This window comes from Phoxinus phoxinus (genome assembly GCF_949152265.1).
Source record: "Phoxinus phoxinus genome assembly, chromosome: 4".
Lineage (NCBI taxonomy): Eukaryota > Metazoa > Chordata > Actinopteri > Cypriniformes > Leuciscidae > Phoxinus > Phoxinus phoxinus.
In genome coordinates, this window is record NC_136879.1 from 33,958,227 (window position 1) to 33,973,486 (window position 15,260).

Here is a 15,260-nt window from a genome sequence, read left to right on the forward strand (position 1 = left end):
AATATGTATGATTAATTATCATAAGAAAGGAAAGTACACCAATACAAAATGCGATGCCATACTGGCAGTTGTTTAACATGCATGTAGTTTTTGGTATGTATATGTTGTGTTTTTAAAATGCATGTTCAGGATATATAACCTTAGCCCACTTGCCCAATAGCCATTCAGAATATTTAAGTTATATGTATAAGTTTGTGCCTCATATTGATATGAATAAATTGCTCATCTACACACTTATTCATTCAAATGAGACATGAATACAATAATGTCCATGAAACTCCAGATAAGCAAATATCATTTTTTGTAGTTAATCTAACCCCTCAATTATATTAAAACTGAGACGTTCTTATGCGTACTGGCTCATAGGATGGTCATTCCACTCAGGGAGATGAGAGATCTTCTCTTCTGTGCTGGGCTGGATGGGCCATCCCCACGCTTTGAAGAAGGGGGACAAATTCACATTGACCACCTTGGAGAAGGTCTCAGCATACAGATTCATCTTGCCTGCGTTGTCATTTGGCACTCCAGTCATAGTATGGTAGGCAGTAAAAACTTTCTTAAAAGCGTCCCAGCCAAATTTTTCCTGAAGCTTGAAACAAAAATGAGAAAGATGATGGAAGATTACACACAAAAATGGGTATAAATATATATATTTTATATTTTTAAAATAATTATATTAACAATTACAATTTTATATTTATTTATTCCGCATAAGCTTTTATTGTTTCGTTTTTAAAAATTAACCTTAAAATAATGAATGATTACTTCTAGGGCTCACAAATAATTCATTATTGCTTTAATCTCTCTTTAATAATTACAATACTGGCAATGATGATGTAACCAAAATTGTACATTATCAAACAATGTTTTAAAACACATGCATTTAACCGATTAAACAAACTGTTAAAACACTATACACAGTCTGCTCTTACCTGCATGTAAGTCTCGAGTGCCGTCCACATGCTCCAGCTTTTTAAATCCTTTCCGCCACTGATATACATCTTGGTACGAGCCTGACGGTTTTCTGGAGTGATGGCTGGATGAGCATTAGCTCTATTAATTCGCAGAACTTCCTCATGTACGTACAATGACCACAGGTTGCAGGTGCACTCAGTGGTGTGTGGAGGGAACTCCCAAACTCCACGCTGCTGGTTATGACCCAACTCATGAATGGCTCCCCAAAGACCACTGTTATAGGCTTCCTTTACGTTTATTAGTGCTGGGGCAGAGTTGGAGTGCATCATGATGGGATATCCAGCATGCATGAAACCTGAGGGGGTGAAAGGGGGAACGTGTTATAGTCAGGATTGTGGGAATATAATTAGTTTTTTATCCCAGCAATAGTAACACTGACCGTGAGAGATCTGAACATCTGCAACAAACCGCTCCTTGCGGGGCAACTTGGCAGGCCTTGCTGCCAGGTCAGTTATGCTTCTCATTATGGTATCCCAGAACGTAGCCACCTCATCAGGGCAGTCCAGATTCCTTACCAGTTCGGATTCTAATGTGATGATGATGTTCTCAAACTCAAGTTCTGCCCAGGGAGCAGGAGCCGAACGGATCCCGCTCACCCAGTCAGCTACACTAGTCTCTCCTGAGGGACAGAACAGGTTTTATCATGTACCTTTAAATGTTCTGAATAGAAACCTTACTGTGATTCTCACTGAATATTAATTCAGAATTCTTACCAGATTTGAAGTATGGAGCCTGTACTGAGACCTGCACGACAATTTCCACCCCATCCACTTTGCTCTGGGGAGGTGCTATTAGATAGATGAGCCCTCCCCACAAATTCCAGACCTGGACCATTTCTGTGTCCAAAGGGAATCGCTCATGGACCACAGGAGCCCGTTTCAGGATGTTTGCTCCACCAATGTTATCTGTCTGGCAACCAAGCTGCACCTACATAGAATATCTCCTCATGTAAATAACATGCTTTCCAAGCCCTATGTGCAATAAGGTTGTATCTAAAGTGACAAGTATAGCTATTACATACAGCACTATTCCTTGATCGGAAACATGTAGTAGACTTTATTGATTACCTGCCAATTTTTCCCAACGATCTCTGAAGGTACTGATATGTACGTCTTCATACCAGGAGAAATATATAAGCCAGTGCTTATCCATTCTTCACAACCTGAAACAAGAAATTTTATAGTGCTTAAAATAGTAAAACTTAAACAAGGAATAACATTTTCCTCCTGCATTTGGCAAGAAATCTTTCGTACCCCCAGTGTTAGCATTGATCCGAACTCTTGCATCAGACACAGTGGGCAAGTTGGGTCTGTCCTTGATGATGTATGGAAGAAGGGTATCAGGATCAGGCGACACTTTGTATAACTCAGATCCAACGTGGAGCATCAGGTGGTCTTTAGCACATTCGACAGGACAATTACTGCACACCTGTGGAACACCTACCTCCTTCACTATGTCACTAAGAATTGATACCACTGAGGTGTAGGCGGCACTGTCATGAGAACGCATACGAAGGTAACTGGCACAGTCACTGCCCAGCTGCTTCAAGCAGCCCTGTTCATGAGCAGTCAATTCTTTCCCCAGGCTTACATGTTCAGCAAACCGCTGCAGCATGCTACGAAAGTGGTACTGCTCTCTACAACTATGCTCTATATCTAGAGCCTTATATAACCCTCCACCCAAGGTATTGCCTAAGAGACACAATCCCATCTTGTTAAGAATATGATTTCCTGGGTATTCGGTCATCACATTGCAGCCACAGTGGGTTTGAGCCCAATACCAGGCATGACCCCCAATCAGAAGTCCTCCACCTTCAGCAACAAATTCTTGGATCTCTGCACATTGGGCATCACTGTAGGAAGTGCAGACATAGACGCTTAGATCTTCTCTGAAGCCAGTCAACTGGCAATCTAAACCTGATTTGCTCAGTACCACGTGGGCTGCTTTGAGGCTGGGTAGGATCCCAATAACACCCTTCCGACCCTCATCAAGCCACTTGATAGCATTGATCATGAATGTGGACAAAGAGTCCCGGCCCAGGTAGCCTTCATGGGATACCAGAATTACTCGACCTTGTCCATAATAAGCACCAGCAATGAATGCTTTTTCAGCAGGAGTGACTGCAATGGGGAATGCTAATGGTCCGTGCACCATCACCTCAGATGCTATAGCCCCTCCTTGGGTGTCAAACTCGGACACACCTTTTAGCAGGAACTCTAGATCATCTTTGAAGTCTTTGCCTATTCTGAAAAAAGACAAGACAGATAGTGAATGGTTTGTTAAAGAATGGGTTAAAAGCAAAAATGTGTGCTGAACTTACGATACAGAAAGCCAACTAGAAGGGATGTTTTTTGGAACAGGAAAGTTGCCAACTTCTCCTGGGAGTTCAGAGAAATAAATTCCTGCAACACTGCACACCTTGTTTCCTGGAAAGTTCTTTAAAGTGTTTTCTTGTGGATGGTCACAAGACCAACTCAATGCTTGGCCAGCAATGATCAAACCACCTCCAGCTTTGAGGAAAGCAACCAGATCCTTTGCACAGGTCTCGACACTGTAAGCATCTGTGATATATATAGCGAATTCATTACGGAAGTCTCCTAGCTCTGTCTTGATAGGGCAGTAGTTCAAGTTTTCAGCTACTAAACGTAAACCCCCCTGAATTCCTACAATGCCGGCATCACCGGTACATGGCATAAGCCACATTAGAGCATTCTCTATGAGGCCAGGAAAGCTTGTTAGGTATTCCTCATGTCCCAACACCACTATACGTCCCTGGCCGTAATGAGATGCAGCCATCAGCACCTGACCTCTTGGATTCATGACAAGTGGAAAGGCATGTTCACCTATTAGTACAAGATCACTGGGCACTGCTTTCCCTCGGCAATCAAGCTCCTGCAGCCCAGACATGAGAGTGTAGTAGTCTTCTTCGCGTGCCATGGTGAATTAGTTCTGTTTAGTAAGTCAATTCAAATCACTCTTAACTGACAGTCAGTTTTAAAGGGTCTGAACACTGTGTTTGTTCAACCAGAGCCTGTGAAATGCAGAAAAATTATACCGATTGGTTTTCAGTCCTACACAAAGACAGAAAAACGCAAGTTTCATACATTTAGAAACAAATAGAAATATAATTTTGTAATTACATTTAATATATAGTAGTATACACAAATCTGAAATAAACACAATTGAAACTTTACTTCCCATCCCAATTGTGACTACAAATGTAAAAATTGCAACTTATAAAAATATGCACACACTCACCTTTATCTGTAGATACAAAGAAGCTCAAATGACTTTCCTTTTTAGCTTTGTGTAACTACTGTGGGAATGTGTTTGTGGCTATGACTATGGCTCACCCATAAGGAGGACACCCTAGGAGCACGCCCATAAAATACCTTTTTAATTTTGTTTGTTCATCTAGAAACCACCACCAACCACTCCCTACAGCATTTGTATGTACTCGTTTGTACGTGAGACGAGTAGCTTCGTACAGAGCTCCCCAAATGACGTGTGGGAGAAAAAACAAGATATCATGGAATGCTGGAATACACTACACAACTTTTGTCCAAATTTTTGCCAGATTTACAGTCAAGAGGAATCAACTCTAGTTGGCGAAAGTCAGAGCCAGTCTGCAGATTTTGAGCAGTAATAATTGACAAATTTCACAGAAAATCACTAAGCGTATGATGGGCACAGACTCTGATTTTTAGCTTCAGACTATGAAATATTCAATGTTTTCTTCCATTTGTCTAGTACGGGGTTCCATAGTTGTAAGACACAAACACTTGCCACTTTAAACTAAACTGTTGGTACTGCATTATGCAGAGTAAATAAACTATGTTTATCAAGCCATAATTATTAGCAGGATATCCTCATGATAATATTTGTGTAAACTGAAGATTTGTCATCTAACAGGCGTAAGCAAACTGAATAGTCTCATACTATTCTTTTGTCTGTGCACTTTGTCCTGATTTTCAGGTACTGCACAAACAAAGTTTTAAATCCACCTTTCAACACAAATACTAGAAAACAGACAGGCTACTTTTAATTGTTGCAATGCAATACACAGGTTTCTTGTATACAAACAATACCGGATGCGCGCGCATCCAAGAGGCAAGACCGCTATATGTTATGCCAAGTTCTGTAAAAGAACATTGTAATTAAAGTAGATTTCGCATTGTTTGTAAATTCTTGTTGACTCAATAATAAACTGCAATTTCAGAGTTGAATCTGTTTGCTTGTGTTTCATTTGCATATTAATATAACATTATGTAAAAAGTTAGTTAGTTGACTAGTATGAAATTGTCCAACTAAGTTTGCGAATCATAAAAACCTGACATACCCTATGCATTTAGGTCAGTTTACAGCACAACAGCTCCGCGTCATCTCTGCTTCTGCTAGATATAGCCGTAAAGACTGTTGCTTTCTGCCTCTTAGATACGCGCGCATCTACGTGATGACGTTGCACAGAAACCCGTGTATACGCTACCAGCTTAAAGTCACCATAAAAACGGACAAGTCTTATTTTTTTTTATGAAATATAGCAGTAGCCTATTTATTATAGGCTATGTTTTATCTGTGCACATGATTTTTCCTCTTCTCTGATGACGTGTTTACTGGCGCGTCTATCTATCTATTGTAGTGTCCCACTGGTTGTGAGCAACCAAGAACAAAGCACATTCTATCATTAACTGTTTTTAAAAACTTACAAAAGGTATACAGTTTGTTTTAGTGGGCTACACAATAAAAAACATGTGATAATGTAACTGAGAAAAATACTAAATTGGTTAATGACAGCGGTGGCCAACACCATGTCGCCACACTGTTGTAGTAACTTTAACTACAGCAAGTTAACTGGTGTGGCAGAAACTATAGATGACTAACTGCGACTCCCAATGACATGGGAACCAAACTATGGGAGCCGTTGTTTCACATCGGAAATATTTACGAACCGGACCGGTGACAGCGTGAGCGTACAACAACTGAATCACAAGAAGTAACGTTAACCGTAAAGTTTTAGAAAACGTGTAAGTGTTATTTGGATTTTGTCTTGTGTATTTAGTAAAATGTAGGTGGCCTGATTTAAATCTATATTTGAGAAACTTTGTAGTTTCACACAGACTGCGCAGGTTTAAAGTTAGCTTGAGCCTATGATCCCTCTGTTTCAGATGAGAGAGAGCAAACATCACTTAGAGGAAAATTTGTATTTAAAAAGCAATGTATAAGAACAAATTCTAAATATCACTGTATCACAACCAAAGGGGTTAATGTATGGAACAGTTGCAATGAAGAGATGAAATCATGTACAACAATAAGTAAATTAAAAAGACTATTTAAACTGAATATATTAAATAGATACGAAAAGGACTCGAGGTGAAAGTATTGTATATTGGTTCCTTGGTCTACAAATTAAGTTTAGTATGGAGGTGTTATTATTTGATCTGCTATAGATAGAGGGAAATGAATAAGATATACGGAAATGAAAGTAGAAAAGAAAAGGGGAAAACATTTAAATGCGGGTGTATGTTTGTATCTATACATCTGTATTTATGTGAATGCATGGGTTTATGTGAACTGTAGGTAGATATACGGTGTATGAAAAGATGTATGTATAAAAGAACTAAAGAAGAATCAAATTGTTTTGTATGTAACTAAAGGATAGACATAGAGAAAGGGGGTAGGACTTGAAAAGTTTGTTATGAACTTCCTTTTTGAACATGGGAACTTCTAATTTGAATTACTTACAATAATTTTGGAAGATTGTGCTGAGAAGTACATGACCTTATTTAGCTGCTATTTTGATTTTAAGTTTGTATATGTATGCATGTCTGTATATATATATTTTTTGTTTTATAAATGTGTATGTGTATATATATATATATATATATATATATATATAATATATATATATATATATATATATATAATGTATGTGTATATATATGTATATGTATATATATATATTTTTTTTTTACATGTTCAAAATAAACAACAACTACTACCCTCTGGTGTCAAAGTCCGACTAAGGTAATTGTTTTTACACATGAAACATTAAAATACATATTAAAACGAAGTTACGGCATTTAGCTAATGAGTTACTTTTCAGTTATCAGTTTAAATATTCATAATTAGCTCGCTAAATAAATACTAAATGTACAGAAGATTGGTAATTTAGCATACATTTGGACTATTTTAATATTAAATCATTGTATTTCTTACCGTAACTTCTCTCCTCCTGCAGTCCAGCTGTTCTTGAATGTGAATGGCGATGCAGTGCGCACTAATGAGTGTGAATGGAGCTCGGGTGGCGCTGGCTGATGGTCGAGCTTTTATGTTAGGTCGAGGCCCTGAATCCAGAATTGCAGACAAGAAATGCTCGAGGCATCAGGGTGGGTTTTCACATCACACCCAGCCTATACAAAAAGTTGTACGTGTCACGTTTGTGTCTGCTCATAAAGAATAGCCTAACGTAGTGCTTCTCTTTTTGACAGTCAAACTTGTGGCCAACTATGCCAAACAGGAAGTTCTGGTTACGCAGGTAAAAAAACAAACAAACAAAAAAAAAACCCAGTATGTTACAATTTACTTTATAGAGTAAATTTTATGAAACCAATTATTTTCTTAATACTTAAATCTAGGAAAGCATAAGTGAATACAATCCAAACTGTGTTTCCACAGCTCGGGCCCAACCCATCTTCCCTGGACGGTCAGTCGTTGGGTCGTGGCGAGTCTGGATGTCTGACATCTGGTTGCACACTGTACTTGGTTGATCAGTCCCACCCGTTCACTGTGGAATTTGTTGGAAATTCAAACGAAAAGTCTTCCTCTCCTCAGAAGAATAGAAATGTAGCAGATGAAAGCAGGGGCGGAAAGAAAATCTCAAATGATCCCAAAAGGAGCATCCAGGATTTCTTTTCTAAATCTTCAAAAAAGGTATCAGGATAATCCATGGTAGTGGGACTGGACATACAAAAATAAAATAATGGAAAGAAATTAACACTTTTATTCAACAAGGATGCATCAAATTGGCCAAAAGACCTATATAAATCTCAACATTTTCCATCTCTCAGTATGATTTAAAAAAGTAAAAGTAAAAAAAAGTAAAACGACAACAAATTGCATTGTTGGAATTAAAAGGACAGTGTTTAAAAAAGGCAATACATTATTATTATTATTTATTTCTATTTTGGGATTTTTTTTGTACAGTCATCCTCCCAAATTGCTATTATAAATGTCTGCACATTTATTTGACAACAGTATTTTTGCTGCATTTTAATAAGTTAAACATATTTGGATAATAATAGATAAACTTTATATAACATAGTTTTACAGAAGGAAATATAAATGTTGGCACATGGCGATTCTGTACCACAGTTGAATGGCTATAATGCATTTCCTCATTCTGAATTTATATAGATGTCATCAATTGTATTACTGCAGTTATTTCTTTTTTGGGAAGTTTTTATAATAATATTGTATTTATGCTTTAGAATCACTGTTATATTTTTCTGTGTGTTTTGAAGAAACAGGCAAGAAACAGTGAGCTAGGACAAAAACAATATTGAAGAATACATTAATAAAGATAAAAGGTTACTTAATTCAAGTCTGCAGGAGTGTATACATTCATAAAATAAACATTTATTTTATATTATTGGGAAATTTACATTTTCCATGTCTATGGTACAGATATTTTCAAAAACTTTCAACCCATTTTTTTCTTTTAAATTATTATTATTAGAGTTATTTTATGTCAAAAAATCAAATGAAATGTCCCATAAAACCTTGGCTTTTGTTTCTCAGGCAACAAAACGACCTCGCAGCCCAGAGAAGGATGACACTCGCATGAAACGAGTGCGTGACGATGAGGATGATGAAGAGGAAGAGACCTCATCTGAGATAAAGCTTAAGCAATTACAAGCATTTGCTGAGAGAGAGAGTGTTGAAAACCTGGACCCACCAACTCTCAAACCCAGCGCTACGTCTTCCACTTGCTCTCAGAGTCACTGGCAACAGATCGGCAGCCTTATGCTGTTCACTGCAGCAGGGGTTCCAGAAAGCTCCAAAGTAAGACATGAACTTTCACATAGTGTTTATTCAGCACATAGTGTTTATTCAGCACATAGTGTTTATTCAGCACATAGTGTTTACTCAGCACATAGTGTTTATTCAGTATATAGTGTTTACTCAGCACACAGTGTTTATTCAGCACATTGTGTTTATTCAGCATATAGTGTTTATTCAGCACATACATGTAGTGTTCATTCGGCACATATTTGTAGTGTTTATTTGGCACATAGTGTTTAACCATTTAAAAACATTATGCTTCTATAATGTTTCATGCTGTTTTGTGTGATTCAGGTCGCGGGTTTTGACATTGACGGCTGCATTATCACTACAAAGTCTGGGAAAGTATTTCCCACAAGTCCAGATGACTGGAAGTGAGTCTGGTTGAAGAACTTACTATACCCTGCAGCTGTTTGTTGTCTCTCACTTGATGATGTTTTACTCTTGTTTAGGATTCTCTTCCTAGAGATTCAGCCCAGACTGGCCAGTCTGTTGAAGAAAGGATACAAGGTGCTTCTTAATCCACTATCACTTGTTGATGTTGTCAGTATAAGATAATGTTTCATAACGGAAGTTAGAGCATCAATAAATGTCTAATTGGTTTTACTTTGCTCTGTTTAGGTGGTATTTTTCACCAATCAGATGGGAATATCTCGAGGAAAACTCAGACCGGAGGTGTTCAAGTCCAAAGCTGAGGATATTCTACAGACACTTAAGTTGCCCATCCAGGTTAATGACACGCTCACTACATACACTACTGTTCAGAAGTCTGGGGTCTGTAAGAGTATTACCAGCAGCCATATCATACCTGTAGCCCAAGACTGGTTGCCCACTGAAGCTAAGCAGGGCTGAGCCTGGCCAGTACCTGGATGGGAGACCTCCTGTGAAAACTAGGTTGCTGTGTTAGTGAGGCCAGCAGGGGGCGCTCACCCTGTGGTCTGTGTGGGTCCTAACGCCCCGGTATAGTGATGGGGACACTATACTGTCAAAAATCACTGTCCTTCGGTCCTGACTCTCTGATCATTAAAAATCCCAGATTGCCCTTCAAAAAAGAGTTGGGGTATCCTGGCATCCTGGCCAAATTGCCCAGTGGCCTCTGTCCATCATCATGGCATCCCCATATATACTCATTGGCTTCACCTTCTCCTCTCCACCAATAAGCTGGTGTGTGGTGGGCGTTCTGGCGCAATATGGCTGCCGTCGCATCATCCAGGTGGTGCTGCACATTGCTGGTGGTTGAGGAGATTCCCCCATTCTATGTAAAGCGCTTTGAGTACCCAGAAAAGCGCTATTATAAATGTAACAAATTATTTTAATGTTTATGAAAGAAATCTCATGCTCACCAAGGCTGCATTTATTTGATCAATAATAGTCAAAACAGTAATATTGTGAATGATTATTACCATTTAAAAGAACCATTTTCAAAGCTGAATTTTCAGCATCATTGCTCCAGTCTTCAGTGTCACATGATCCTTCAGAAATCATTGTAATATGCTGAGTTGCTGCTCAAGAATCTTTTTTTTTTTTTTTACTTATTATTATCAATGTTGAAAAAGTTGTGGAAGTTTTGTGGAAACCGTGATAGTTTTTTCAGAAATAAAAAAGTAAAAAACAACAACAAAAAAACACCATTTATTTGGAATAGAAATATTTTGTAACATTATAAATGTCTTTTCAATTTGATCAATTATTGCATCCTTGCTGAATAAGATTATTAATTTATTACCTTACTGACCGGGAACCTTTTAGTGGCAGCATAAGCAAATTTGAATATTGAGTGTAGTAGATCTATTTCCTTTAACTTATTTACGAATGGGAACACGTTGTCTTTTTTCAGGTGTTTGTTTCCACAGCCCCTGGTATTTACAGAAAGCCTGTTATCGGAATGTGGGAACATCTTAGTGAGAAGGTGAATCACTATTGTGGTTATTTGCATTTTAAAGTATAATTTGCTTTACATTACATACAAGCAGCAAGTTCAGTCCCAGTAGCCTATGTATATTAAGACACTGTTGTGTTTTTGCAGGCGAATGGTGGAGTTACAATAGATGTGTCACAGAGCTTCTATGTAGGAGGTGAGCTAAATCAAGTTCATTCAAGTCTAAGGCCCTGTTTACACCTGGTGTTAAGATGCTTTTTTGGTCGATCGGATCACAAGTGGATGGCGCTAAATAGAGGTGTAAACGGGGTCTAAACCGTTCTGAGCTTGTCCACTTTCAACCACTTCCAGAGGTAGTCGAAAACACATTCGACCGGATTGCTTTTGTAGTGTAAACGCTCATGTGGTCAAATGTGTTCGAACAGCCACAAAAGACCGCCTACTCTCCGTAAACTGACCTAATGCATAAACGCTATGCGAAGCGCGCTAGCTTGACAGGATTAAACGTTGTCGGCTGAAGACACAAGTTTGGTCTGAAGACGAAAAACATACCAAGTCCAATGTTCTCTCACCATTCCCGATTTCTTACATGCACTCACCGTATTCGGCGTGATCTTCCGGCTGTCAGAGCAGAAACATAAGGTGTTGCTCTCCGTATGTTTTCCGCTTTCAAACGTCCCGCTACCTTTCGGCACGCCAATTACTCTGACTGCAGATACGTACCCACACTTGAAATAAACATTGTTTTACAATTTTATTTTATGTATTTTATTTACTGCACATAGTGCAAAATGACCCAATAATATTTCAGATTTGCATGCTCAGTTATGGTTTTCCCTCATTTACAGACGCAGCAGGACGTCCTGCTAACTGGGCCCCAGGGAAAAAGAAGAAAGACTTCTCCTGCAGTGACAGACTGGTAATGACGTTAACTCCAGTCTTCATTACTCATAAGCAGATTGAATTTGTGACTGTTACTAAGAGTTACTGCATTTTATAAGAAATTATGTAAATGTAAATCACGTGTAATAGCTTTACTCTGGTTTGGCCACAAGAGGGCATGGTAGTGTTTTTCTTGCTCCATTTCAGTATAACAAAAAAGGAAACTTTACAATGTTGTGGGCTTTTGACAAAATACAGCTTTACAGGTTTTTCCCCCTTATCTCTTATGCCCTCAGTTTGCCCTCAACATTGGTCTTCAGTTTCACACCCCAGAGGAATACTTCTTGGGCTGGAAACCCGCTCAGTTCAGCTTGCCAGAGTTGGACCCTGTAAACGATTTGACTTTTTGAATGTTTTTGTTTCACTTACTCATTTTTCACATTCTATTGGGTTATTTATGTATTGGGTTATTTACATGTATGGTTATTTATGTTTTGTACCTTAGTTGGATACTTCACAGTGCCATTCAAAAGTTTTGGGTCAGTAAGATTTTTTTTTAAAGAAACAAGTACTATAATTCAGTAAAGATGGATTAAATTGATCAAAATTGACACTAAAAACATTTATAATGTTACAAAAATATATATATTTCAAATAAATGCTGTTCTTTTCATTCATCAAAGAATCCTAAAAAAAATGTCTAATGGTCTCCACAAAAATATTAAGCAGCACAAATGTTTTCATTATTAATAATAAGAAATGTTTCTTGAGCAGCAAATCAGCACATAAGAATAATTTCTGAAGGATCATGTGACATTGAGTAATGATGCTGAAAATTCAGTTTTGCATTACAGGAATAAATTACATTTGAAAATATAGTCAAATGGAAAACTAAATTACTTTAAATTGTAGTAATATTTCACAATATTACTTTTTGTGTGTTATTTTTGATCAAATTAATGCAGCCTTGGTGAGCATAAGAGACTTCTTTCAAAAATATTAAAAAATCTTACTGGCCCAAACTTTTTGGACATTACTGTACATCTGAAATAATGTTTTGTGTTTCTGTATCATTGTCCAGAGGAAATTAGACTCCAAAATGCATCTTTACGATCCTCCTGATAGATCCCTCACATCTACCAAACAGGAAGTCATTGTAGCAGTGGGATTCCCTGGATGTGAGCCTTTTTTTCAGTGTTTGTCTCTTTCCAGGTGACCACTTTTTCTGATATAATAACCCTTGTTTTTTGTTGTTGCAGCGGGCAAATCCACGTTCTTCCAGACACACGTCATTCCAAAGGGCTATGCATATGTGAACAGGGTGAGTTGTTACATTGCTAACACAACAGAGAACCCAGAGACAAGAAGTAGATCTCCAAGAGCAGGATCGGGTAAATTTGGTTCAGGAGGATTTAAAAGTGTATAATATCTTGTTTTAACTGCCTTTTAATGCCGTGACATCTGCACATGAACTCTAGGACATGCTTGGCTCCTGGCAGCAGTGTGTGTCAGCCTGCGAACGGGCTCTAAAGGAAGGCCAGAGCGTAGCGGTGGATAACACTAACCCTGACCCCGAGTCGAGAAAAAGGTGCCTACCTCTGTTTCCAAAGCAGATGCTTCTTTGTCTTTGTCTTTTCAACTGAAATGGCACCATTAATGATTTTCTCCACAGATATGTAGATGTCAGTCAAAGCGCCGGAGTCCCCTGCAGGTGTTTCAACTTCTCAACCAGTCTGGATCAAGCAAAGCATAACAACAGGGTATCTGTCTTTTCTGTCGTTTTTACATTAAAGTTACCATGAAATCAAAATTAACAATACTTATTTATTATTGCAGTATTTACTGGTATTATAAATTATTTTTATTGTTATTATTATTTTTTAATTAATGTGAAAATTCACTTCTCTTCTCTGATGATGTGTTTACTGGCATGAGGGCGGGACAACCTGTTTCTCACATGAGATCAGCCAATAGCAAACCGCAACCATCCAATCAATTCCCCATGGACAAAATCAAGTCCCGCCCTAAACAAATGTTCTCTGGAGAAGCCCTTTCACTCAGATATATGCCACCATAGGAAAGAAAAGACTATCTCAACTTCTGTTTCATGGTGACTTTAGATATAAAACTCTGTATAAAAATTATACCATTTTACTAACTGTAAAAATGCAAGTCCAAAAATGCAAAGTCAGTCACTGATTGATGTTATCTTGTTTTTGTTTTTTTGCTGTAGTTTCGTGAGATGATTCCTTCTGCCACAAAGCATGTTCATGTCAATGACATGGTGATTCACAGCTACAAGTGAGTGAACAGCAGCAAGCTGTGCTTATTCCACTGTAACTGATCATTTTGCCAGGAAATCACAGCTTTGAACAAGCTTCTTTATCTTTGATCTTTATTTGCTTACTCATACAAGACTTTTTCTTGTTCTCCGTAGGAAAAAATTTGTGGCACCCAGTTTGTCTGAGGGCTTCTCTGAAATCCTGCAGATTCATTTTGTGCCTAGTTTCAGTGACAAAAGATCGGAGTTCCTCTTCAGGCAGTTCTCTGAGGGCTGAGTCTGACGTTTGTGCGAGAAATGAAGAACAAAAACAAAAAGGCTGAACAACCCAACTTAGCAGAAGAAAAATTCACTGAAAATTCGGAACATGACTGATAATACAATGCTAATTTAAATATTGTGTTAAATTGTCTTGTCCTCTCATTTTTACACTTGTCTTTCACTTTCTTTAATTTGTTACTTTTTAAATGTTGTTTGGTAAATTTATTTGTAGCTGCTAAAATCAACGTGCTGTTGTAAAGACTAATACAACTGTCTTGTAAAAAAATAAAATGAGGAAACAATTGCTTGTTTCAGTTTGATCAAAAACAATTAACTTGATCCAATATTTTCTACACTCTAAACAAAAATGGTGCTAAATAGCACTAAAAGTGGTTCATTGGTTTGTAATCATAGGGGAACCACTTTAAGTGCCATATAGCACCTCACCTTTGTCAAATGGTGTTATAGAACCATAAGAGCACCTTAACCACCCGAAGAACCGCTGAAGAACCAAACTGGGCTTAACAGGTTCTTAAAATGGCAGTGGTGCTATATAGCACCATAAGCACTGCAAAGAACTGCTGAAGAACCACTTTTTTGTGTAGTGTTTTTGGTGTGATTTAAGTTCTTGTCTGTAAAACAAGACTTTATTTAGAGCTGAGATTGTTTTGTAAATCTCAGAAAGCTTATATTCTAAATGTTGTGTTTAAGCACTATACATCTCTGGAATCCCAGCTTAAGGCTGGCCCACACTAAAAGACTTTTTAAAATCTGTGTGAAAAGCCGAGATGTGACGACGGGCAAGAAGAGATCACAATAATAGTTTTAGGACTGCTTTTTACAGAACATTCACGGGGAAAAAAGAAGATGGTTTATGAAGATTGTGATTGCCACAAAAACAGTTTAACCCTCTCGCAACGT

At 37.9% G+C, this 15,260-nt stretch overlaps 2 protein-coding genes across 5 annotated transcripts; one reads left to right on the forward strand and one right to left on the reverse strand.

Annotated features, from left to right (window-relative positions):
- Window positions 1-94: 94 nt before the first annotated feature.
- LOC306997211 (TRPM8 channel-associated factor homolog) lies at window positions 95-7,329 on the reverse strand. 3 transcript variants are annotated; one of them, XM_079610395.1, is made up of 8 exons: window positions 7,192-7,329; window positions 3,296-4,046; window positions 2,229-3,220; window positions 2,043-2,137; window positions 1,689-1,902; window positions 1,355-1,594; window positions 933-1,270; window positions 95-589 (listed from the first exon to the last, which is right to left on the reverse strand). In XM_079610395.1, the coding sequence occupies exons 2-8, from the start codon at window positions 3,910-3,912 to the stop codon at window positions 347-349; spliced, it is 2,739 nt and encodes a 912-aa protein (XP_079466521.1). In that variant the 5' UTR covers window positions 3,913-4,046; window positions 7,192-7,329; the 3' UTR covers window positions 95-346. The 3 variants fall into 3 exon arrangements, with proteins under 3 accessions (XP_079466521.1, XP_079466522.1, XP_079466523.1); XM_079610396.1 differs by lacking the exon at window positions 7,192-7,329 and adding an exon at window positions 5,315-5,392 and having other exon boundaries at window positions 3,296-4,006; XM_079610397.1 differs by lacking the exon at window positions 7,192-7,329 and adding an exon at window positions 4,234-4,293 and having other exon boundaries at window positions 3,296-4,006.
- Window positions 7,214-15,063, forward strand: pnkp (polynucleotide kinase 3'-phosphatase). Of its 2 annotated transcripts, XM_079610398.1 has the most exons (17): window positions 7,214-7,361; window positions 7,464-7,510; window positions 7,651-7,905; window positions 8,773-9,036; window positions 9,331-9,410; window positions 9,489-9,546; window positions 9,658-9,765; window positions 10,874-10,945; window positions 11,063-11,111; window positions 11,764-11,834; window positions 12,094-12,186; window positions 12,879-12,975; window positions 13,057-13,118; window positions 13,276-13,385; window positions 13,470-13,557; window positions 14,031-14,098; window positions 14,235-15,063. In XM_079610398.1, exons 1-17 carry the CDS (start codon window positions 7,235-7,237, stop codon window positions 14,353-14,355), a joined length of 1,770 nt encoding a protein of 589 aa, XP_079466524.1. In that variant the 5' UTR covers window positions 7,214-7,234; the 3' UTR covers window positions 14,356-15,063. The 2 variants fall into 2 exon arrangements, 1 of the variants encoding a protein (XP_079466524.1); XR_013797295.1 differs by lacking the exon at window positions 14,235-15,063 and having other exon boundaries at window positions 7,223-7,361; window positions 13,057-13,188.
- Window positions 15,064-15,260: the final 197 nt, after the last annotated feature.